Source organism: Acanthopagrus latus, chromosome 2, assembly GCF_904848185.1.
Source record: "Acanthopagrus latus isolate v.2019 chromosome 2, fAcaLat1.1, whole genome shotgun sequence".
NCBI lineage: Eukaryota > Metazoa > Chordata > Actinopteri > Spariformes > Sparidae > Acanthopagrus > Acanthopagrus latus.
Genome location: NC_051040.1, coordinates 15857138 through 15884278, shown reverse-complemented (window position 1 = coordinate 15884278; position 27141 = coordinate 15857138). Strand labels below are relative to the sequence as shown.

The 27141-nt window shown below is 40.3% G+C and overlaps 1 protein-coding gene across 1 annotated transcript; it reads left to right on the top strand.

Moving 5' to 3' along the window:
- Window positions 1-5: 5 nt before the first annotated feature.
- tlcd2 (TLC domain containing 2) lies at window positions 6-26365 on the top strand. The gene is made up of 4 exons (XM_037123279.1): window positions 6-2270; window positions 2639-2721; window positions 6363-6445; window positions 22911-26365. The coding sequence occupies exons 1-4, from the start codon at window positions 2092-2094 to the stop codon at window positions 23289-23291; spliced, it is 726 nt and encodes a 241-aa protein (XP_036979174.1). The 5' UTR covers window positions 6-2091; the 3' UTR covers window positions 23292-26365.
- Window positions 26366-27141: the final 776 nt, after the last annotated feature.

Below are 27141 nucleotides of genomic sequence, written 5' to 3'. Positions count from 1 at the left end.
GCCCACACTGAAGGAGGCAGTGTGCCGTTTTAAACTCGGACGTCTCAATGCGACGTGATTTTTAACCAGATGATGTCGCTGTGTTACCAAATAATACAGCAGTCATTCATGTTCACGGTCATGCTCTGGCTTGAATGAAAGCAGCGCCGTTTTTTCACTTCCACTCAATGAAACGACTAGAGGAAAGTTAAATATATACATCTCGTTTCAAGCTCCAGTTACAGTATCAGAAAAAACAAGTGTATAATGTATGCTGTGTCAATTCAAAGTGCCATGCCGTGTGTTACATAGTCGTTATTTACATGTCATAAAAACTACTATTCCCATAAATCCACGGTGGTGTGTGAGCCAATCAGATGTGATAGAAAAGGTGTTGCCTTCGAATGCCCTTCGTAATTTGTATGTTTCTAGGTCAGAGAGGACTCACTTTTAAAGACTAATTTAAGTATTCGAAGGGCGATGTAGGTTTGATATTTTTTTCTTGAATAAATCAAATAGTACAAAGCTAACACGCATAAAAACAAAACAATCTGTTCTGCATCTGCAGGCAAACAGCTACTGGCACCAAATGAACAGTCAATCTCCAGACTGTCTTTTTGCCACTATAATTATCTCAGCGGCATCTTCTGAAATTTTGGGGGTAAAAGTTCCAGCACAATAACTGAATTTCATTACCAACATCAAAACAAGTCTTTTTATCACACTGCTTTGAGTAATAGAATTTAGTTTTTGACAAAATCCTCAAAGGTTGAATGTTTTGCAAAGACACAGTAGTTATAGACCATTTTCACAGCGCACAGTTTGACTTGTCAACGCAGGAAAAGCACAGGTGTGACCAGTAATGGTAACTATGGCTTTTTATTATAAAGTGACCCTATAAGCCATGTCAGTGAGTGAGCATGCACACATCCAGAGCCCTGGAACGAGCTCACCTAAATGGAATGCAGCCGGCATTAATGTTAGAAATTCCACCTGTGCCTTGACAAGCCAAAATGTATGCCGTGAAAAGGGTCTACATAGTCATGTCAGTTTTATTTATACAGCCCATAACCAAAAAGTACACTTGCCACAAGTAGTTTATGAGGAAAACTGTCAAAATTTTACAAAAACAAAAAAAGATTTAAATGGAGAAAATCTGATTAAGATCTGATCAGACATTGTATGTCAGCAGATTTGCAACAAAATCATCCCTCAGCCTTAGTCTTCGCACTCAAAAAGTCACTCTGATATGAACTTATAAAATATCAGTATGGATGGAAGTTGCTGTCCCACAATGCAACATAGAGCAGCTCACATCTGAAAAAATAAGTAAGGTATGAAAAACATTTCTTTCTCCCTGTCAAGTTTAACTGAGTAGCTTTTCAAAGTCAAACTTTGGTAGATTAAAATCAACATGGTGTGTGTAATTTCTTTTAATACAAAACTGCATATATATACAGACATAACTATATATATTATTTCTGTTAATGTTTACATATTTTAAAACATGTTGTATGGTAGTAATGAGATACTGGCGTGTCTAAGTAAAGTGTTTCCGACAGCACTTGAAGGCAACACAACACGTGAAACGTGCTCTTGGCCGCGCCCCTTCATAGTAGGGCGGGGAGAAGCTGTCTGTGGTTTCTGTTGATGTCAAAAAGTTACACAAGCAAGGTTTTTACAGCAGGACTGTTTCACAACTGCGAACGAGGCTTCACACCTTGACTCACCACCTGCTGCTCCCGGTTGCACGTGTGGCCTCAGAGCTGTCTCTGGACGTTTTCATTTTTATATGACAGAAATATCAAACATATAATCATTGTGTCAGTGGAGATTAATTGATAGATCCGTGCACGCCTCCTCTCTCTGGACAATAACCGCGCTACACAAGCCTCTCTGAGTGACAAGAAGCCGCGGATGATTGGGAGCACACCGGGATTTTAACGCGATTGTGTCGGTCGTCGGAAACAAGTGGCCCCCTGCCCGTCTGCTTCTTTGCGTTTATAATCAGCATCTGCTTCTTCAATCACTAGTTAGTGACATTCAGCACACCGCGCACACCGTGGACACTTGGGCTCTGTGAAGTCTTCATCGGCCAAACATATTTCAGCCATGGAGTTGAGTTCAGTGATTTTAACGACGGGGAGCTCCGTCGTGTTTTTCAGACTTGTCAACGCTGGGGTGAGAAAACTCCCCATGCCTGAATCTGCCTGCAGGAATGCCTGGAAATGGAGGAATATCGCTACATCCTTTGTGCACAGCTTCATCACTGCTATATGGGCAGTGCTTTGGTAAGTTCAACAACAAGTACAGTTATTATTTAATTCTTCTTAAATCTGCATCTGGTTTGAAATTACTGGTTGGGATCTGTTTAGAGAGCCAGCGTGGTTTCATTCATGGATTCTGACTTTTGGCGCGTTTTTATTTAAATTTGCTTTAAAATACATGTTTATTTCAGTGTATGCTATTTAACTGATTTTTTGTAGTTTGTCTATCTATTTAGCATTTGTTGAGCAGTCATTATTTTTGCCCTGCTGCTTGGCAAGGTCCTCTACCAGTCTACAAGATGTTATTGGAGATACATATAAATAGCTTCTACTTCCACAAACAGTAAAACATTTTTTTCTGAACTTTTTTTTTTTTTTTTTTATCCTGTCAGCTTCTTCCTTCACCCACAGATGGCCGAAGATCTGATAGAAACTCACTCTGTGTTTTCTCATGCTTTGGTGTCGTTTTCAATCGGTGAGTAGCCTGTAAGCACTTCTACATTGGTGAATAACAAACTTATGTGAATGAGCTGGTGATGGTATGGCAAGCTGTTTTAACATTTAATAGCTAGACTGGATATGTATTGTAGATATCTGTAATTCAATTCTTCCTTGTCAAAAAGAACATTTCAGATATCCACAACGACATTTTTCCTAGGACAAATAACGTCAATTTCAGATATCCAAAATGAAAAACTATTCCAGATATCCAGAATGTAATTTTGAATATCCAGTGACTAGTGATTTACAACTAGTAAAAATGCAGTTGTGGACATCTGTATATATATTGTGTATATCCGTAATTACATTTTTACTAGTCACAATGTATTTTTGGATATTCAGAATTACATTCTGGATATCTGGAATGAAAATTATGACAAGTAACAGTTGGATTGAAGATATCTGAAATGGGAATTTTTCCTTGTAAGAATTATATTGCAGATATCCAGAATGTTCATTCTAGATATCCAGATTGTAATTGTGGATATCTGAAATTGAAAGCCCAATACACATGAATGGCAAAAGTGACATCATTTGTCCTAGGAAGAAGGTCATCGTGGATATCTGAAATGTTCTTTTTGACTAGGAAGAATTAAATTACAGATATCTGCAATACATATCCGGTCTAGCTATTAAACATTAAAACGGCCACTTACACTTTTTAAGGATTTAAAGATGTCTTGAATTTACTTATGACTAGTACAATCAAAGTTGTTGAAATCTTGAAATACAATTTCTACTAGTAAAAATGTTATTGCAGATATCTTTAATTACCATTCTGACTTGTGAGAATACAATTTTGACTAGGAGAAATGCTATTATGGCCATCTAAAATGTAATTACAGATAGGAGTGGGGTTCGATTAAATGGTAAAACAGCTTGCCACAGTGGTGGTTTTGGTGGAGAGAGGAGGACTTTGAGAGAGGGAGCGCACCCTTAGGTGCTTCCACTGTAAGGAGAAGTGGCATGGTCCATCCAAGCAAGTCTCATTTTCCTGCATGGGGTCGATGCAGTATAAGATCAAAGTGTTTGTGTAGACATTGCAAAACAATGTGTTTCAACCAAGTATTTTTAAGTTTAACGAATTGGATGACAAGCTTTAAAAAAAATGAAGGGTCAATAAATTGTGCAGTGAACTGTTGCTCTGACACTGTTAACTAAGCCTGAAGGCATTTGTTCATTGTTTCTATAGTTCAGTTCACACTTGATCATAATATTGTATTTTACAGGGTCAGTTCATTTCATATTGAAAAGTTCTTATTGTGTTCTCTATGAATGTATTGGAGATGGACATTACAACCACTGGGTGTGTTTTCAGATGTGTGTACTCTCCCTCTCATTTGACTGTGATACTGTTGAACTTTATGGCTTGACCTGTCAACTTGTCCTGTAGCTATGTCCTGATGTCAGTGAAGGCTACTCTCTGTTTTGATATTAGAGGCTTGCACAAATTAGATTTTGCTCAATTTCATTCAAATTTCCCAAACTTAAGTGAACATCCTACCCCACATTCTTAAAATAGCAACTCGCCCTGTTTTTACTGTTTCTCTCATTAATCTCTAAAGTATTACAGCAACTAGTGGCACGTGAGCCCTCTTAAATCCACACTTTTATTGGATCTGTGCCGGGTTGCAAGGGCTCCCCGAGGATTCCCAGGATGTCTGACATTCTTTCAGGAAGTCAGCCATGGAATCTGGCAAAGCAAGGAGTACTGTCAGGGTGTGAAGATCAATGGGGGCATTATTATCAGTCCCTGGCACGAGGCGTAACTCTGTAAAAGTCATGTGACATCACCGAGACAGTAACTGCGCAAAAAAGGCAGTTGATTTATGCGAGCGCTTCCCCCGAACCCTCCGGCCAGAAATGTGGTGTGATTTTGAGGCCTCAGGAAGTTTAGTGTGGAGTTTTGTGCGCCAGATTTGTGCGCTCAGCCCTCGCAGTAACGTGCCATAAGTGATTCTCCACTTGTTGAAAAAAGACCTTGTCCAGTGTCTAGAACAATGTCTTTCAGAGAAACCCAACTGAGGGTTAAGATCCAGTGTAATAGTGCTTTCATGGGGCTTTTAATACTCTGAAGTTAGTTCTCCATGTTGCTGAAGAAGAGTTCCTTCTACCTGTGGCACTTCACCAATAAAATACAATAAAGGACTCCAGAGTGCAACAGTTTTGGTCTCACGTGCGCCTAAAAGTCTGTTATTTGTGACTTAACATCTTCATTGTTCGCACTGATACGCCTGACATGTAGCACTTTATTTTTAAAACAATTCAGGTTATCACAGTTTTCTTGTGGCTTGCAATTTAAATGAAGAAAATGCATATTTTCACCCAACTGCTGTTTACAACCATTTAAAAAACGTGTTAACAACAAAGAAATTAAATGAATAATGTATTATTAGGTGCTCTTGCACCTAAATGAAAAACCAAACATGTGAGAAGTTAGTCTGAAACCCTGTATCTCTCAGTAGGCACAGTTTGTTGATATAGCTTGAAGAAGTACCCTTTTTGCAAAGCAAGTCAAGTTTACACAGACCACAAAACAAAAAGCCTCACTAGTAAGATGTTTACATGTCCCTGTGACTTGGCCAGTATCAGATTAAGCCAGGTGTCCTAATCAGATTTTTCATGCTAAACTGGGTCAGTCCAACAGAGACGTGATGTTGGCTGCCTGAAACCCGCTTGTTTGACTAACTTGTTTTAAGAAAGGAATTCCCCACTCATGTAAACATACCAGTGGATTTCACTCCAGAGGATCCTGAATGGAACGTCTAGCATTATCTGACTCCTTTGTTCTCTGTGTGGACACTAGCTATACAGAGCCAGGCATCGAATATTGTAGAACATAAAGAAAAAACACTTTGCTTTGTCAGCCACTCCTTCTTTATTCCATCTCTGTGTTTTGAACACAGATGTGTCCGTACAGAAGCTGTCATTTAAAAACACAAAGGCAAGATAAGAGATGTCAGTTAATTGGCACTCTTATTTAACGAGTCACACGCTCAAATTGGCTGTTTATGGCAAAACTTGACCCAAACTTGACCGCTGGTGAAAACAAAAGCTGTTGTTGAAAAGACCACAAAGGCCGCAATGTTTTTCCCCCATTCATTGTCAATGGTCTTATGAAACAACATGAACTGCCATGGAGACCAGATAATACAAATAAACCAATCAAATGCTTGATAGCAATCTTTGCAGCTGGTAGCTAGTACACTTGTTTATGGTGACATGAACCCAAACATTTCACCACGTCAACGCAAGGATCCCAGTGTCAAATTTACAACAAAATGAGATTAATTCCCGCCTTACCGAAGCCCTGGGCTCCCTCCCACCCCTTTGTCCGTCCCCATCCTCAACACTCCATTATTTTTCCAGCATTCTGAATAGTGGTCACCATGGATACAGCTGGTAGAGGGGAAGGGTGGAGTTGGTGGATATGAATAGCCCCTCTCCAAGACGCATCTTAGTTGCTGTCGTCATGGAAGCAGGGTCCCCCCCGACACACTTGATACACTCAAAGCTTCTATTGTCTAAAACGATCTGTTAAGTTTGGGCTACTTAATGAATTTACGCACCTACAGATGACATTAAATTTGGCTGAATGCTGTCTTATTCCCACAGGTTACTTCATCTATGATTTCTGTGACATGGTGTTCAACCAGAAGCTGAGTCAGTCCTGGGAGCTTCTCTTTCATCACTTGGTGGTAGGTCTTTGGATCATTACTGTTACAGTTGGAAATGAATCTGTTGATTGTGGCCAAAGATGATTTTATCTTAACGGTTACAAACAATGGAATATCTAACCTTTGCATCTACATGTATCTCCCAGCCCCGGGAATTAAATATACAGTAGTAACAGCACAAACACATCATGAACCACAACCCCAACGCACCTGTCAGAGGCAAAGACATGGGCAAGACAAAATAATCATCTTTCTTGTCTAGCCACAAAGAACAAGTGAGGGAGGAACAAAGAGACAATCAATCCAGTGTGACCAGTCCCCCCACCCCCCGCCAAGCATTCAACCTTCTGTCATGCCTTGAGAAAGTTAAACTCCACCCGTTTTCTATCGTCTCTGTCTATCCAGCAGTGCCCTTGGCACGCTAGCCTGATGGGAGATGTTTCCTGATGGAAGAGCAGGTCAGATCAGTTAACCCCGCCGTCATTCCTGCTTTTAAACCCTATGGAAAATAAATAGAGAAATGACGTGTAGTGGCAATATAGAGCTACTTCCTGATTTGATGTTTTCTCTTTCTGCTCCTGGCTGTGTGACCTATATCCGAGCTTATGTTATGTACTGCTTTCTGTTGCCAAGCGCTTGTCTTGTCATTCAAGTGTAGTAGTCACGTCACAAGAGCTGTCTATTTATTTTATTGGAAATGGTTCTGACAGGATCGGGGTGGGTCTGTACTGTACAGCAGCCATGATTTATGTGTTTGTTATGGGGTTAAAAGTATGTGAAAACATTTCTCTGCAGAATTTAGAGGTCAGGTCAGTGACGACGTGACTGCGTAGTGTAACGTGGTTTGACAAAGTATATGACATGATGATCTTTTTAGAGAGTTTATCAAAGAAAACATGTTTAAACCTGCCACATTGAGTATATAAATGGACAGATATACAGTGCTTCTAAATGTAAACAAACAGTCATATAGCATCACTCTCTCTTTGAGTAACATCTTGGCATCTCAAATGTACTCTGATGCATATATTTTCTGTACATTTAGCAACAAAACAGCTCTGAAGTGACCCTCTTTCAGTACGTGTCTCAACTAAACAAACTTAGACCTTCACAGCAACATGGCTTGAGACTGTGCCGGGAAACTAACAAATGTTTTTATCAACTCACCCACATTTCTACTAGTACTGGTAGACTAATGGCTCCGTTATAAGACATGGGCATAAAAAACATATGACGTGACAGATATTTTAGTGTAAGAAGAATAAGACAAAGTTACAGAATAGTGTACATTTCCAAGTTTTCCTCTTTTGTCTTTGGGCTAATGGAGATAATAACTATTTCCATGATGCTCAGTGGTCGCCGAGTGCTTTACCCGAGGTCTGTATGATTGGGAAAGGGTACAATTGGCGTTCATTCCTGGATCGAATGCAGTCAGAAGTATTTATAAGGCTCCTTTTTTGATCAGCAGTGATGGAATTACAACACCCTATTTTCTCCCCTTTTTTTCCAGAATGAGCTATGACGCGTGATGAGGTTCCAGACACTGGTGCTTAAGTAGTTTTCCACCGGTCTCTGTTCAAGCAGAGCTCCAACATTGTTCATTCAGTGTTGAGTTTAAAAGGAATCGAAGTTAAAAAGGAAAAAAAATGAAACCACAGTAAAATGTTAACTGGACTTTCTACACATGTGATGTTGAATGTGAAATACCAGGGGGAAAAAGCACAGGCAAACTCGTCTACTGGCAGTGGGAAAGTAGTCAGTCATCTATTGATAGGAGGTTTCCCCATGTTCAAAGAAAACCTGCATATATGTGCTGATGCACTGGCTTGAAAATTGTGTAAGAGTCATTTAGGATTAGTTGTGGGAACCAGCTCCAGCACAACCCGGTTCTTGGTGTCAAAGGCCTTCAGATTCAGATTTCTGGAAGTCTTGTTTTTCTTTTCCTTCCTCTCCATGGAAGCCAAGTGAATGGGTGCTTTAGCTGGACCAGCTGGCCTCAGATTGTCACTAGAGTGTGGGAGGGACAGACTACTTCATTCACATGACTTTCTGTGTTTCTCAGCAAGCTTACTCTCTTTCTCTTTAATCACTTTGTTTTTCATTTGTACCATCATCAGGACCATCATTTATTCGTTCGCTTCGATAATTTTTGCTCAGTTTTTTTTCTTGTTGGTTTAATTAATTGTGTTAGATGTTCATGAAGGGCTGAAAAGCAAGAGGAAGAAGTCAGGTCTTGATTTGCAAATGTAAGCACTGGTCATTTGAAGTCCAAGGTGTTTTCCCAGTGGGTGTAGCATTGAACTAAGCAGGTCCAGCTGGTCATACAGTCAGTAGCAGGAGGTTGATCTGTAGTTAATCCGCTCCACATATTGGCAGCCCACTGATTCATCTTTCAGTCCTGCCCATCATCCCTGTGTCTTACGATGCTAATGTACAGTCTAGCTTTCCTGTATACAAACCAAACATGTGGAGGGAGGGATGTGGTTTAAGAGACAAACCCATTTGAAGCAGATTGATATTAAAATGTGACATTGATTATTTAGTACAGTGCAATCTTCATGTCAGTAAGTGCTAATATTACTATGTATATTAAAGACTATATTTGCATAATCAGATAATTTGACAGCACTATGAAGAACACAGTTTCGGGGGAAAACAGAGATATGAAAAAAACCAGCACGAGTTTAATTGACATTCTCCGGACTCTCATTATAGATATCATGCTCTGTGTAAAGCATTTACATCTGACTGAGCAAACAAGGTGGTTAAGAGAACTGGAAAGTCTTGTCAGAACATATAGTTAGAGGTGTGAGTTGAAAATTTCACTGACGACAGTTAATGATAAAAACGTATGCTAACAGACGTAAGCCATGAAACGATACAGGCAAATTACTTTGTGGGTCATGTGACTAATTGCTGTTTAAATTGTAAGGATGGAGCAAGATTTGTTTATAGAATTATATAAAAAAAAAAAAAACACTTAATATGTAAGGTTGTTATTTACATGATTGAGCCTTAGGATGACATCAGCGTGATGGCTACAAGCTGAGGATTCAGAGAGTTGACATCACAGTTATCTTAAATGGTGTACAGAGTTTATATCTGCTTTTTATGTCACTTTCCTAACACATTTTGTACTATCAAACCTATGTGTGTGTTTATTCTCACATCTTACATTTCCCCTTAGCTCTCATCCTCTGTTTTGACCCATACCTACTTTTAGTGTTAGCTCAGATGGACGTGTTATTATCTGCTCTGGGTGTCTTCATTTCTTTGATCTTCTGCAAGAGATTCTTTTCGCTGAAAACATAGGAAAACATCAGGAGGTGTAACAGGGTTTTGTTGCTCCCAGTTGACGCGGACTGGGAGAAATAATAAAGTCAGACATTCCACGGAAAGTTCCCCCCCCCCCTTCTTATTGACTGAAGTGGAGATTACAGCTTCTTATTTCTGTCTGAGAATGGCCCTGCCTCAGTCACTCACAGATGAGATCCTGCCATAACCTTGTGTTTCCTTTGGGAAACAGGAAGTCTTGATAGTTCTGCCGTGAATAGGGTGCCTTCCTCTGAGGAGATTAAATATATATGTATCTCCTATAGAAATTGTCTTAGAAACATAACATGCAGGGCTTTTTTTTAAAGGTAGTCATCAGTATGGAGACAATGTAGCATAATGTTTGATGAAATGTTTTGATCAAGCCATTGTTTGAGCTGCACATACTGCAGTACGTATGGATAATGTAAACCAAAGGTTTGTTTGCCTTTCTTCTCAAAAAACTTTGTCCGCATGGTGGGTCTGTTTCAACCTCGATTGCCCCTTTTGGTCTTGGAAATAGTGAGCTTGTAGTTAAAACATATGAGCCAGAAGAGAAGGATACCAAGCAGAGGCAGAAGGATTATTTTTTCCACGAAGAACGAAAGCATGTGAATAACAGTATCCGATGTTCTCTGTTGATATGTTCATCAGTGACACACATTGGAAAGCCCCGGTGAATTAGTTTTGTTCATCTGCTCTCTTTTTGTCCCCTCACATGGGTTTGCAGTTCTGCAGCATATTTACCGTTTCCCTCCGTAAATGTCGATCATCCCTTTCTCATCAGGCATAATTCAATTATCTTCGTAGGGAAGGCCACGGTCGACACTCTTCTTAAGCAAATCAGGGCAGCACAGGTTAATCAGCCATTTGAGGAGCCGTGCTGTTACCTCACATCTGCACTTGCTTGTGTGCTTCATATCTACACACGTAGGCCCTTAAATATCCTCTCCAAATGCTACTTACATGGATTAGTTGTAACATTTCGTCTCAATTTCTGCTCCAATTAGTGTAAAGGATTACTTCACAAGTTGTTCCTACACACGCAAATGACGAATACGATTTTGTAACTCCCTGGGGAAAGTAACTGATTTCCCAATTGCCTTATGGTATTTTCCAAATTTGCAACAATCAGCCCTTGTGTTCTCTAACCACCTTTGCTGGAGTAATATTAGGGTTTTTTTTACATTTTCATATTTAATGAAAAATGGTTTTCATGAACATAACATTTGTCAATCACAAATGCACAAACAAAAGATGGCTCTCAACAGCAGCTGACATAAGGTCACACAACGTGAGAATTTTCTGTTCTTCCTCCCCACAGATTTGCTCCAGCTTGCACCACCTGGATGATGAACTTGTGTAAACATTCTCCAATCATTTACAGATTTTAAGTGAGATTCAAATCTAGTTTGGTCGGTTTGGTGGGGCAGATCCAACAACGTTCTTATTGTTTTCTTAAACCGTCTAGATGTCAAGTTTTTGGCACTTGAGCATGTTCTCACTAAGAATATCTCCATTTGTGGTGAAAATTATTTCCCTTATATTGTGCAGCAGCTAAAGCCACAGTGTGAAGCTGCCTGGTAAATATGATGTTAAGTCAGTGTTGAAGTATGTGTGGCTAACACTAAGCGTACAAGTTTAAATTATTGTTAGAAATATGGGTTTTCTTCTATATGCACATCCTTTTGCTGGAGAACTGTGTACAGTATATTCTTTTACAAGGACTCCAGTTGATTGTCAGATGTAGTAAATCAACAGTACATGTGTCTATTTGTTTCCATATAACCTGGAAATCAGATTTGCCATGTTTTCAGATTCTGTCACTTTTTTCCTCTTGAAGGGTTCGTCCTGTACCATGGAGCTGGTCTCAGTTTACAAGGTGTGAAAATAGATATTTGTGGGAGGACCGGGAAGCTGTCTCACAGCACCAACAGGGAATGTCACTTTTTGAAGCAGGGATATAATGTATTTGGTTGTTGGCCATGTTGTCACCAGCAGATCACCACATGTCACTGGAATGCCCCTTCTGCCATGGATTTCTACATCTTAAACACTGCAGAACCTGATTATCCTGAACTGTTTCATTTCCTTCGATCCATAAGTTTTTCTTTTCTTTGCTTCAGCTTCTCCTTCCGCTCTCTGCTGTATATCTAAGGCCCATGGACAAACTGCCTAATGTGACTGCAGTCCAGGCAAATACAGAGTGGTTGTAATTCTTCAAGCCTCATATGGTTTGAAGTCTCCATTGTTGCCGAGGCTGTTTATACCAACATATCCGTAGCTCAGCTGGTCTTTTCCTATGGATGTCCTTCCTCCACTGGTTGATCTTGCATTGAGAAGAATATTAAAAAGCATGTGAAGGTAAATGTCAAGTAGAAGTGCGTTGAAGGATTTGTAATATACCCTTGTGTTTTCAGACCCTTGCTCGTTTACAGCAGCAGTTGATTTAAAATGTATGGTATGTTTTTGTTTTTGCTAGCCCGTCCACAGATGTATTTCCAGCCATCCAAAATCTGTGGGCTCTGCCACGCCTCCTTTTTAAACCACAATTTGGTGTACCCAGCCACATGATGCGAGGAGTACATTTTAAAATTTCCAGTGTCAACATCATGTTTGCACACGATGAGCTGCTGGAAGTGCAGTTGTTTTTGCTGAAATGTTTGAAGCGACATTCAGAGCGAGAGGGCCTTGAACAATACAACTATGCCACGCCACATCCTGAGGGTAAAGGGGGCCAATCAGATGGCAAAGAGAGATGCATATCATAAAATAGAAAACTTGGTGGGTAAAGATTGTGATGTCTCTCAGCAGTCTTATCTTTTTGGCGGGGAATCCGGGAGGTCCCCACCTCCCCGTTCTGTACATATCCAGACAGGAGGACAGACATCTGGTCTCCACATGAACCTCAGGCTCCTTAGAGAGACACACACTTCCTGAGAGGGCTTCTACAAATGTGTGCACCCCCTCAAAACATTTCTGCGCTGCAGCTCCACTCCATATATCACACATGCTGCCTTGTTCGCAACCCCCCCTATCCTTGTATGGCTGCCAAACATCTCCCCCATCCCCCCCCTCATCCACCTACTCTCTGCAGCTTGTACCACCCCCTCACATGGCTCCGAACCAATGAGAGCCTCCGCAGTCTAGTAATAGTATATCTTGTTTTTATGTTTTTCACTTATGGCATGACTTTCTGAAATTGAGGAATTTCCTTGACCGTTGCCTTTGTGTCAGAAACAGTTCAAACTCATCTAATGCAGAAGCAGCAAACAACACAGCTTCTTGTGTCTTTGTCAACCATAGAAATGCTTCTGTGTGGCACTGAAAAGCCATTACTGTGGACTATTGTAAGCTTCTTTCACAACTTGTGTGTATGATCTGTCTTAAGTCAGGTAGATATTAGCTGACATGATGTAATTACACAGCATTTAAGTATAATTTTAGATAATAGAGTTGCATGTCGGAATTTGTCCATTACCAGTTGCATCTGAGAGTGAGGAAACTTGCGCAATGCAGGTCATTCAGTCCACAATGTATTGGGAAATAATTCTTGGAATAAGTTAATACTTTAGGACCATAAAGACAGAAGAGAAGACTATGCACACTGGTGGATCTTAGATCTTTTTTGGATAGTGAAAAGAACATGTTTGGCCACACGGACATCACGGTGCATCATGGCTAGATGGGGAAATTCAAGTTATCGGTGTGAAGTGGAGTCAAGCTGTGCAGGTGCTGTCCATCCTGAAGAGTTTCAGGCTAGTGTGGAGAAGCTTTATATTATACTCTTTTTAGCTGGAACGCTAAACGTCAGCAAAGAGCAGTTGTGTTAAACACGCATGCACACATGCACACATGTACGTACGCACGCACACTCGTGCAGTGCTTTCCAAAGAGGCTGGTGGCTGGAAAAGTAGAGTGCCCTCAAAAAGGAGGAGGCATTTGCCCGTGGTTTGTGTAACAACCAGGAATGCTGTTTGTAGAGGCATCCATCCATCAGCAGGTTTAGAAAGCATAGGGAGTTGACACTTCATGAGCAACTTGTCAGTACTCAAATGCAAGGTGGGGCAAAGTAGGAGGTGTGTATGTGTTTGTCCTGAGCGACACACCTAATGGCCTCGCACCAAAGCATGAAAAAGCTGGAGAACAAACCTGGCTGAGATCCAGCTGCTGTGGGAATACCAGAGTACTTGCGTATGATTCCAAAAGCAGCGTGGGTGGGTGTGCAGGCATGTGAGAGTACAGCGTAGGAACAACCTCACATTGAGCATTTGTAGTAAATGGAGTAAACCATTTCAGTGCCTTTATTGGGATGTTTCCACAGCAACCCTGAGATGTCCACAATAATTGGAAATCACATCTCCCCTGGTCTGACTCACTGGATGTGTATGTCTGCCATTGGCCGACTATTTCAGTTTTGTGTGTTAACTATTTCAAATTCACTGTATTGTATGATATAATTTCTGAAAACATTAATTCCACCTTCATACATGGTGATAAATATTGTGCTGGATCTAAAAACTGCAACTCCGACTGCTTTTTCAAAATGTATTAAGTAATTTGGTATTTTTTTCAGCCTTTCTCTATAGTCACAGATAAACAGGTATACGTTGCATTATCAGATCACACTGCAGCTAGTGAACAGTCAGGGACATCATCAGATCTCAAAAGCTTTCTGATGCTTCCCAGTCCTAATGAGAGTTAAGATGCACTGGAAAAGCCATCATTGGCTTTTATCTTTCCTGGGGCACTCTGAGAATTGAGGTAATGGCTGAGACATACAGTACACTCTGGTGCAACTCAAACCACTGCTCCTCCCTTCACACCCAATGCCTGAATACTTCGAGCGACCACGAATTCACCCAAACACACCTTCTAACAGTCACAGAGCCACGCCCCGATGTCTAATGTGAGGACTCATTCTCACCCAGCCTGTGTTTGACGAAGCACACATACCCCTAAAAATGAACAAAACCAACATATTTGTCCTAAATAAAAGGTTTAGAGCACGTCCAGGGAATGTCTGCCCAGATGTTTGTGTCATTGAGGCGCTGAAGAGCTCTGCTTAGCTGTTGTCAGCTGACAGTTAACGAATGTCGCGTGATGATGGCTGTGACCACCATCCCCCAGTTGTGTGTGTGTGTGTGTGTGTGTGTGTGAATGTATAAACTTTGAACTGTGAATGCATGTGATCGTTATGGTGTCATGTTTCAGGCTACACAATTTTCTCCAAGAGACCCGGAGCTTTTGTTTGATCCTCCCACCTGCCCATCACCCCACTGTTGGTTTGCCAATGACCAGATATCGCCACTGTTCATATTAGTTTAGTTTCCTCTCCATGATCGTCATTTGGTCATTTCCTATCACTTTATGACCTGTATTAAGAAAACAATGCCCATCCAATAATGGTTTTTTTAGGAAATGGAACAGTGTCACAGTGTGCTTACTGTTTATTGTAAGAGAATAGAGAATGGTCAAATATGTCATGTGGAATGTAGCAGATATTCTTGTTATAGTTCGGTGTTGTTGAGGGTTGGGTGACATAGCCATGTGATTGTAGTTCTGAGTGTTGTAGTCAAGACGAGACCGACACCTTCAAAAAGTTGTCCTGAGAGAGGTGTGTTGTGGTTATGACTCATGCGCTTAAAAGGCCTATCTCTTGAGGAAAAGAGTGAGAATTCATTATTTCTCAGATACATTACATTACACTGACTTGGTGTTCAGTCTTGGACAAACCTTTCCTAGATGCCATATCTGTCTACAATTGGTGAATTAACCATGTACACACTACACTGTTGTCCTTACAAACAGTTCAACTTTAACAGTAGGTTAAGGACCAAAATAACAATTTTCAGCACTTTTATTGAGAAAATGTTTTTTAAGTGTTGCAACTATTTAGTGATGCTAAGACATAAGTATGTTTAGTATGGTTAATAAACTTAAACTATACATTTTATATGTATTCATACAGTTTTTAAAAAATTAAATCAAACCAGATTAAACAGAGGTGGCTGCATCTGCAGGCTGCAGGTTCACTGTAGTCACACCTCTTTATTCCACTTCAAGCACTGGTTCAGACCTAAATACTTTGGTGGAATGGGCTGACAGATGGTATTTTCCATATGTCAGATTGCTGATGGAGACATATCTTAAATGTTTGTGGTTTGCTTTTTCTAATGCTTAAATTACTTCAGAAAAGCTGCTGCTGACATTTTCATTTTTTTTCTTAGTGGTAACATGTTAAGAATACATTTAATCCACACTTAGTATGGGTCTCTGTGCTGGTATGAGCATCTCTGTCTTGCTTGTGTGCAGTTATTGAAAAAGCTTTCTCAATCAGGTGTGTGTCTGCATGTTTGTGGTTGGACGGGTTACTGGCTTCTGCAACTGTTTCCTGTGTCTGTCCTCACCTGTTGATATTAAACCCACCACCCAGCACATCGCCTGTCACCCTGACAACTTTGACCAACTCTGCTCTGAGACCCAAGAGGGACAGCATGTTTTAATAATGTAGGTTGTTTGTGTATATGTTTTTATATTACAAGAACAACTCTCCAACACACACACACACACACACACACACACAAATCGGTATAGACTGTCAAGCTGTGGGGTTAATGACCTCCCTTGCCACCCTTTGTCTTTTTTTGGTCACATGGTTTCATTATCATTCAGCTCACAGGTTGTCTATCGTAACAAACGTGCTTTGCTGGTACAGAACTTGAAATTCTCCTCTGAGTGAGCCAGTTAGCAGGTTTCTTAGCTGGAGGCAGGGAAACTGGTTTGACACGGAAACCTTTAATTACATTTGGGTCTGCTCTGAGTATCCCAACACATTTTTATGTGCAGAAGAAGTTACCAGAATGTTCTGATTTCTGCTTTTTTTGGGCATATTTTTGATTTCAGTGTTTGTTAAATTTAGACTGATAGTTGAGACAAAAATGAGAGTCAAGCCTTAATTTTAACTTGCAAAACTTGCATGGGATGTGAATGTCTGCTGCATCAGTAGTGTAAGACGTGTACAGATGAGTGAGAAATTTGTGTGAGGATGTCAAACAAAATAAAACCTGCCGAAGTTGAGCCTTGAGGTGAAGGAAGGAGACTTGAAGCAGGGAGGGGTAACAGGTGCGATGCCTTGACTGCAGACTCCTGAACATCCCACTGCGCACGGAGGGAAATAACACTCCAGACCATCTCCAGCACTGTACTAATTCGGCCTGTTAGGGAGCTAGTCTTGGCATGTACTCTGTCAATATTGTGTTTCGTGAGTGCTGCACATCAGACGACATGTAGACATTGCTAAGAGCTCTTGTAAAACTGGATTTATACTCCTGCAATACACAAAAGGTGTGTGTTTTGTGAGAAGCTTCCTTGTGCTTGTAAGTTAGGTGCAGCGTGGATAGGCATATTTCCACTTTACTACGCTGTTCACTGATTAGATCTTCGGATCTCATGACCAAGGGCTTCCGACCAATTTCCGCTGAATTTTTAGATTTTATGATCAGATGGAAAAGAGGCAGTGGAGCGGTGCCACATAGAAGCAAGTTTCACAACAAATGAAGAAGTGTGTAGAATAGATGTGCAGAAAACAGAAAATATTGAACATACGTAGAATAACATTTCAGCCACTCATACAATGCACACACAAATACATAATTGCAGTTTTTTAACCTTTGTCCGTGTGCTTTTGCAGCATTCGCAAAGGCACAGAAAATGCATGTTTGGCTGTTACCATGACATTTTACGCAGCCATTTTGAATCAAGTGTTGTCTTTCTTTACAAGCTTTTTATCAGCTGCATCTCCCCCTGGGGCTCCTGTCAGATTGCCTTCTGAATAATGACTGCCATAAGTCAATAGCACAACACTTTTATCAGTTTCTGCCATCTTGATACAAACTTCTTTATCATGAGAAGTTTGCTCTACTCTTTGGTTTACATGTGGTGATAGTGGTTGTGTCCTTTGGGTTAAGGATGAAGTTTATTGTTTTTGTTTTTTCACCATTGTTTACAGTACCGTTTCCATTTTTCCCAGAGTGTTTCCCCCCTGAACGTGGGACATAAAGGTCCCTCACCAGGGTGAAGATAATGTCTAATTGAGCCCACAGGGAAAATGCAGGGAACAAACACCCACACCGCCTTTCAGCCCTTTGCTTGGATTTCATGCAGGTGCCTATAACAGCAGGTTAATGTACATCAGTGCAGTCCAAAGGTTAAATACCCATAACACTCGTTTGTCTTCTCCTGTCCCACATGAACTTAAGTCCCACCCGCCTCAGTCCCCATACCATGAATGCTCATGAATGTAGGATGTTGAACTTATTGATTACTAAATTATACATTGATCACTATTATCAATGTACAATTCAGGAGTTGACCGAAGACCGAAAGCATTGGGCAAAACAAACTCGCTACAACCTCTTTTTACACATTATACACAGCTGTTAAACACATTTTTATGTGCAGAAGAAGTTGTCAAAATGTTCTGATTTCTGCTTTTTTTTAGCATTTTTTTTTTATTACAATGTTAGTTCAAAATTTAGACTGACAGGTGAATGTTCTTGGTAAAACAACCAAACTTCAACTGAAGTCCTTTTGATGTTCTGGTGCTTTCATTAATAGAGCATGAACTTTTTCAAAAGTAGGAGCCATTAAAGAGGGCTGGAACAATATGCCCTATCTCGATATTTTATCCTCACAATGTTTTGCACCAAATATGTCTAGTGACACTGCTAATAATAGTTTTAAAAAACATAAGTAAAAGCAAGAAATGGAACAAGCAGAATAGTCAAAATGTCATGATTTTCTTGTAATGAAGCCTGTAAACCTGGAAAAGAGAACAATTCATGTCCAAAATCTGAGATGGTAAAAAGTTTTATATCCTGATATGATATTGATATATTGCCCAAACCTAAAAATGTATTTGGTATTGGACTTTACTGGGATCAGATTGAATGTATTTGCAGTAGTAGCATCTCTGCATCTGTATTAAATCCTGCACATCCTTGTCTTATGTGGAAGATGTCTCACACATGTCGGTGTCTGTTTTCTACAGTTTCTTGTTGGACTGTAGTGGGCTCCTGCATGTGAAAGCCAAGCTTCAGCAGAGCTTATGGAGACAAATCCAGCTATTGCTGCGTCACTGTGATCATCTGATGGATCCAGGGTTTGTTTAGGGGGATTATTTTGATTCCCTCTCAGCTCAGGGTGCTGACAACTGTACAGGGTGTGTGAGTGTTGGCTCTCCGTCCTTAATGAATGAGTAACAGAGGCCTCATCTATGCTCATAGAGAGAGCACTGAGGATGGATTTTGGCCAGCTGCTGGTATCTGGTTGGCTGCTGAGCCCCATGGGGTCATTGTCACCTGATGATGACCTGATATGGGGAGATCAGTGGGTCACGGTCACCACCTCTCTTGACTGGGAGGCTGCACACGCTGTGACTCTTTTGTCCATGTTGTCCACCCAACTTTTCCTGTTGGGAGCTTTGAAAATGTCAAGTCTTAGTGAAGGTGTTCTTGACATATGGCTCCAATTTTATTACATGTTATATAGCATTGTTGTGGCTCCGTGAGCCGTTGTGCTTATCAGTGTCTATAGTAAGATCAGCTAAGAGGTGACTGTGATTGGCTGCCAGAGCATGTGAAAGAACCATAAAAGAGGAGACTACCATCATAAAACTAGACACACATGCAGGAGGAAGGAAACCTGAGGTATCCTGATTATAAAAGAAGTATCTCCATGTAATGTCTCAATGTTATGGTGTTTTCATGTCATTCCTAGGTTACAACATAATGAAATAACACTCGGTCTTTGTTACTCATCTTGTTGTCTTCACCATATTGTAGTTTTGTAGAAGTGTATGTTCTGACCTTCCCAGGCCCATGTTCTGTTGTGTTTTATCTTCCCAGATCAGATTAGACTGCAGATTAGCTTCTCTAAAGACCCCTGGTTGATGTGGTGAAGCCGGCCTTGGTGTGCGTGTTTATGTGTTTTTGCACGAGTGTGTATGTGGGTACTTACACAAGGCAATCAGAGTGTATGGTCTTGTTTTTGAGTGTTCAGGGTAAAGGATAAGGGTTGTAAGAGTTGCTGGCGTCTTTGCTCTTGCTTTGCTTCAATCCAACATGGATGGGTGTTTTATGACACGCACACCTCAACTTCACGTGTTCGTTATTCTACTTGATGTGGCTGTAAACTGAAGACAGCAAGTGCAAGTACATGTTCTCCACCATGTATCTTAACTCATCATCTGTCTGCTCTCGGCCCTGTTGGATCGATATTCAGTGTTAGATGGTGTGTGTTTTTCTGTTTGGGTGTAAAGAATGGCATCTGTCTAATAGTCGATACGGTGTTACATATATTCATGGTTCCTTTTTCCAGTGAGTTGAACGTTAAAGATGTTCTGGATCTCAGATCATTTCAGTCCAACCCCAAAACAAAACACTTAATAGATTGCCTTTATCAGTATATATTGTGTTTTTGTTGCAGAGCTGAATTAAGGTGGAATTTTAGGCTGCTAAAAAGACATTAAAATCACCTCTGCGTATTTCAGGTAAAATTAAGTAGTTATCTGATTGTCTGTCCTGTGGTTTAAACAAACAAACAAAAAAATCAAGGAACCCCTGTTATTCAATAATGTATTCAGCTTTATCCAACAGTTTGTTTTTCATCTACAGAGCACAGCAAATTTATCATATGTGTAAACTGTCTTTGCAGCAAAAGCGATTCTGATTCTGATATTTTTGCCATTTTCTGGGACCCTAGAGGTGCAGAACAAACATGTGATGACATTTGCTTACCAATAGAATGTATAGATATATTGACTGGAATGACATAGGAAAATTTCAACGACCAACAAACACTGCTGTGTCATCACACATACCTGTGAGCGTGTGTCACTTTGTTTCATACTGAAAAGCCCTGTGTCCTGTTGACGTTACTGTCGCCTCAACAGGCTGACTTTGGTAAGTCGGTCTGTTTGTGTTGCTAGATACGGTGCTTTCACTGTCGTCATCGGGATTGTCCACCGACATTGTTTGGTATTACTGTCATTATAAGGTGACAACAGGTAAAGGGTTTGATTTGAACGGTGATTAGCTGGGGTGTGTTTGTGTGAGTCAGAAACTCAGATCACCCTTTTCATTTTGCGATTATGGAATCTACAGTGAACTAATATTTTTGTTAACGTGGGCCTGAGGTCACGTTGAAGATGTTAGCAACAAATTGCCAGATTCCTTTTAAAGTCAAACTTTTTTTGGACTAAACATCTTAGTCCATGACAGGAGATGTTGAAAATGAATGGCCAGACATTCATCTGCTGTAAAATGGAGCCTGTGTTGGATCTGTGCCACCCCAAACCATTTTGATTACATCTAGTGAAGAACACCCTTTGAACATTGAACCTTGTTTTGTCAAGGACACATCCATTACGATGGATACATAATGTAATGACCAGTTAGTGTGCTGCTGACTTTCCACATGCCCTGTTGCCTAATCCACGGCAGCACGCCGCATGACTGTTTGTTTGCTCCATTAGAGAAAGCATCCTGTGACCTCACACGACACAAACACAAGATGCTTCCCTAACTGAGCCCTGACTGATGGTAAATGCCGTTCTCTCGTTCCACAGTGTATCCCATGACCTGTACTAACTAACTAACTAACCAAAGACTGGACTGCTCTCTCACTGTCTGCCCTTCGCTGCCACCATGCACTCTTGATTTATAAACATGGCAGCTTTTGTGGTAACAGAAGTACAGTGTGTCTGAACACAGTTTGTCCTCCTGCTACACTTTTTGAGTGTGCTCTGAGTGTGAATGAAGCTGGTGAATGTGGTGGTGTGGGTGGGTGCCAGCTCCTGTGGAGAGCTGGCTGAACAGCCTGTTTTGGAATAAACTCATTTCTGTCATCCAAATTTTACACCAGCAACACAGCTGCAGTGAATGCGTTGGACACGTGTGTTGGACAGACAGCGTTCGCCTCTGTCACAACATATCAGATACTGTATGTAATCCTTTCCACTCACACTTAAGTGTCACGTCAGCAGACGGGATTCCTGGAGCTGCTGTTGTCAGACAGGTTGTGAGTGATGTTGCTGCCATCTTGTGGAGGTTTTCTGTTCGTTACCAAACATACTTTCGTAAGCAATACTCAGCAGAAATGTACCATGGGAGCATTGACCTTCCTCGTTGTCATTAAGTAACACACAGCCATACGTAAAAGCGGTCAAACACTGAAAGGGAGTGGAGATTAATAAAATCTAATAAATGATTCATGACTTCCTTTTTAGGATGTTGTTTGGCAACTGCTTTAAGTGAATTTAAATTGGATTTTAAAGTGAATTTTTTGGGGTGCATATCATCGTGTCAGTTGATATTTACTATAATTTGTCCTTTTGTCAAATTGGCAAGTATCGTGATCTTCAAATACATATCCGAAGATAGGCAAGTCTATGCTTAAACTGTTTGAAACTTTTAATTCATATTTGTCCGCTTCAAAACAGCACATCAGTGTGTCCCATAATTTAATTTAGGGATAATTGTGTACTTCTTGGTGTGTATTGTTTCCCTTTGTGTTTGGGAAATGAAATAATCTTAATGTAATAAAGAAATAATTGCACTCTTTCAAAAAGCAAAGATTCCATTATACAAATTTATGAAACAACCTCTAATTTAACCTTTTTTCACATTTTACAGACAGTTTGTAACAGTTTGGCTTCATATCAGCAACCTTTATCGGCCACAATTTCCTCGATACTGATAATCAGCTGATGATATAAATGTTCTAATATGGGCCGATAATTTGTCCTTGATCCAGATATACTGTGCATGTCTAATACTTGAATCATGATGTAAGTATTACGATTGTCAGGCATGTCACAAACCAGTAGCTCATGAATCTGCGAGCACAGAGTTGATGTGACCTAACAGCTAAGCGCTGGCTGCTGCCATGAGGGAAAATTATCTTATTACTTATTACTGTAACAGTCAACAGATTATCAGCTGATACTGATGTTTGGCAGATAAATCAGTGCATCTCGAATTTCACTGTGGTATTGGTGACGACTTAACCAATCTTTCTACTAAACTCAGTCTTCATTATGTGTTTAATTAAATGCTGCACACTACATCCATTCTGACTTTCTTGCCTTCTTTCTCACTGTCTCCCTCTGTAGGTGATCACCTGTTTCGGCCTCTCCGTGCTGTCTTGCCATTATGTGGGCTTTGCTGTGGTGGCACTGTTGGTGGAAATAAACTCTGTGTTCCTCCACCTCAGGCAGATGCTGCGTATGGCCAGCATCGCCAAAGGCACACTGTACCGGGTCAACAGCATGATCAACCTGGGCACGTACGTGGTGTTCCGCATCAACACGCTGGCCTGGATGACCCGCTGGCTCGTGCTCAACAGGGACAAGGTGCCCCTCCTGGCCTACACGCTGGGCAGCGTGGGTATGGCCATCATGACGGCCATGAACATCGTCCTGTTTTATCGGCTACTCAGGAGCGACTTTTTGAAGAGCAGCACCCGGGAGACCAAGAAAGAGAAAGAGATGTAGAGAGGAGGGGAGGAGGATACACAAGAAGGATTTTACTCATAAACACACTCATTACTGTATCTTAACACCCTGTGGCTGAGATTTGGTACCGGTTTGCCTGAATGTAACATGCTCAAAGCTCGGAAATGGAGGGATCTTTCTTTCTGTCATACTGAATACAAACTGTAATCAAATGGCCTTTCTTCAAAACACATCACACAGCTGGAATGCTTAAAGCTACATACAGATGTAGTTTTTAGGCTTCTGTACGTGTGGGGTGCAGTCATCCTTAAGTGCCATTAGTGCCTCACTAATGGTAGATAGAAGGTTCTTTATGTGAGCAACACAAGGCCTTGTCAAATGAGACCAAACCCCTTATTTTCCCACAGTCTGTTAAATTTGAGCTGAATCTGTTATAAAATGTAGCTTATGGTTAATGAAGACAACCACCAACAACACTCCTGTATATTTCTATGAAAACATACGAAATAAATACAAAATATCTTATCTCAGAAATAACTTTTTGTTCAGATATATTATATACAAACTATACTGTTGTGGGGTTTTTAAAAGATAATATTTATTTCCCCAGTTAAATGAGATTGGTGTCCAAACCTTCTTGACGTTAAACGCTAGCTCTGCAGAGGTGAATCTATCTTTTTTCTCTACCAAATCTCAACTAAAAAAAACGGCTGCTACCTCAGAAAGCTTGTAACAATTCTGTACCTCTCTCTAACACAAGCTTTGCTGTCAGTGTTTGGCAGGTTCTTTTGTTCTCAGAAAACAAAAAAAAATAAAGGAAAAAACTATATTCAAAGATTATAGAGGAAGGATATCCAGCAACTGGACCAGTGGAGATAATATGGTAGTATAGTAATGGTTAAAAGCTAAATAATTTGTGGCATTAAAATAGAACAGATTTTGCTTTTCTGTTGCCATTTTATGCTTGGCCAAATTGTATTAAAACGTGTTGGAGAGAGCATTTATAAAGCATGAAATCAGCGGTAAATCAGTCATATTATTGATTATGATTATTTAACCCTAATCCTTTAAACTGCTTGTACTGTACTGTCCACCAACCAGGGTGTTGTGTTAGTACATCTTGGCGCAACAAAAAATCAATTACATTCTGACTCAATCAATTTCCGAAGTCCCATCAGCCATCACCAATGACATCAATTTCCAGTAGCTCAGTTGACTGCTGTGTTTGTGAGCACACTTGAAACCTGTGCAATGTCAGGAAAACAAAACATGGTCAACGATAGCAGATATTGCTGCAGTGCCATGATTTTTTTTCATGGCTTTTTTTGTATTCCTTTAATTGTCATTATTGTTGTATAGTAGTCTACAATAGAAGCTTTCAGACAGGCAGAAGTTGTTGTTGTCATTGTTGTTGTTCTTTTGGCCTTTGGAGGGCAGCAAACTCCTCAACATTACCTCAGTGATCTCAGTACAGACAATAACACCAGAGATGTCTTTTGTAGCTCTGTGCATTTGATTTTGAAGTTGCCAATAACAGTTGGACACAGAGTGAATCCCTGAGGTCGGTGTTGGAACAACCAGGTCTGAGATCTGTGAATACAACAAAATGTTAATACACACGGCTGCTACGAGGCTGCCTACTCTCACTGCTCACATCATAGCATTACAGTCTTCATATGGCATGGAACTATCTGATGCCATTCATGTTTTTTGTTGTTGCTTTTTGTGTGTTGTGTAAATTCATTATCTGGGGTGTTAAATTGTGTATATTTGTAATTTATTTGTGCAAAAACAAAGTTGCGGATTAATGATGAAATGAACACAATGTTCAATGAATTTCCCTGTTGTGAAACAGTTGATTATAGTAAAGCTGATATGATCATTTTAGTCATGTTGTTATGTGGCGTTGTGCCTCTTTGGTTCTTTTTTTTTGTTTGTTGTTTTCCCCAACTAATATTCCCATCAACCATTATCTATAATGGCAAGCTTGTAGTCATTTCATCTTGAAAGTGTTCTTGTTCAAACCCTAAAGCAAGGCTGCCCAAGCATATTACAACACGGCCACATATTAAGTGAACAGACATGAACACACTCTACACAGTTAGAGTTGGAGGGAAACATCAGACACAAATTGTAGATTTATAATTTGACTCTTTGTCCTCACTGAAGTCAAGACATCACTGCACTAAAGAAAGGGCACTGTTTGGAGGAAGGCAGTAGAGTTTGGATTATTATCATTGTGGCTGATACCCAGTTGCCTTCTTTGTAAGATCGGGATTAACTCCCTTTTTGAATTCATATAATGAATGTAAATGTGCATTGTTTTTGTTTTTTGGGGTTTTTTTTTGTTGTTGCTTTTTTTATCTTGATTCTTCAGATTTGTAGGGCAGCTTAACTTTGTGGTTGTAGTGAAGACGAACTGGTGACAACTGAAGTTCTTTCTAACAAGCAAGTGTATATTTGTGAATGTGTTGTATAAGGCTGTTATTGGAAATATAGTATAATTGTCATGGTACAAGATTTGTACATTATGTTGCTGTGTGCTTTTAAGAATTGTCATGAGACGTCAAGATGTCTCCTCGTAAGGTCGTAATGACTCTGAGGAGCCATTAGCCAAAAACATCTACCGTTCTGCTCTCCACACTCATGCAGTTATGAACTCTTACTGCCATGCTGCCTCATATTTTACATCGTACACATGAATGAGGTTGTTGACTGTATTATACCTGTTCCTTTAGCACAACCAACAAATACTACCGTTTTATTGCCTTTTTTGTCCATGTATACATAGATTTCTGCTCTTGCTCTGGTGATTGGGGAAATACTGTCCAACATTAATTATTAAAACATTAATTCATAACAACAGTAAAGGCTATTGAGCAGCTTGACTTTTATAAAGCTTCCATTAAGGGGAAAAAACATGGAATACTGAAGCCACCGAGACCAACTGAGGTTGAGAGAGCAAAATCATCTGTTTTCTCAGAACACAAGCGTAAATTTAAGTTTTATTTTTACATGTTTTGACAGATTGTTTTGTAATTGAGACACCAATTTATATGTTTATATGATAACAATATTTGTTTAACGTACAAAATAAAGATCAAAAGATTAAATGTTGTGTTTTCAGTTTTATATCCAGAACATTTGTGTGACAGCGGTCGTTGCTCTGTACTCTGGTCAGAATACTACATTTAAGTAGTTTCGATGTACCTTTTCTTTGATTATTTCTACTTTTATAGTACTGCTATTACACTACTTTATACTTCAACTTCACTACATTTTGAGGGCAAATATTAGTACTTTAACATCATTACATTTCTTTTTGATATTTTTCGTTATCAGTCATCACTTTGAACATTGCAGGCTGCATCAGAGCCAAAGGATCTACCCATCACTACTTGTGGTATTCGGATACATATTGTAATTTCTTACCTGTGCAGCCAGCAGGATTGTTTAACCCACGGTGCATAGTCCAGAGCTCAGAACCCTCCCAGGCTGAGAAGGCGTACACACTGGTGCAATCTTGGCCCATTCCAAAGTGGGCTGACATCAACTTTAGCCTCGTGCTTGGTTGCCCTTCTCCAGAGCAGGGTGAGCCCTGAGTTTGCAGGGTTATCATCTAAAATTCTACTAAATACAGGGTTAAAAGGTGCCAGTGTGAAACGGGGCTGAAACAAACAGTGTAATAACACAACATTCTAGCATGTAAACATTAGCTCTGTGTTTCAACAGACATTTAATCCAGGGCTGGTATAAGTACAGTGTGACTCGTGCAGCCCTGGGCTAAGGTTAACCCTGGGTTAACAGTCTGTGTGAAAAGAGGCAAAATTATCCCTGACTCAGTTCTTAGCCTTGGGCTACGGATAGCTCTTGGCTTAGAATAAGCAGC

Coding starts and splice junctions, on each gene's coding strand:
- tlcd2 (XM_037123279.1), top strand. CDS start 2,092: ATGGAGTTGAGTTCAGTGATTTTAACGACGGGGAGCTCCGTCGTGTTT. Junction 2,271..2,638: donor GCTATATGGGCAGTGCTTTG/GTAAGTTCAACA, acceptor TTATCCTGTCAG/CTTCTTCCTTCACCCACAGA. Junction 6,446..22,910: donor TTCTCTTTCATCACTTGGTG/GTAGGTCTTTGG, acceptor CTCCCTCTGTAG/GTGATCACCTGTTTCGGCCT.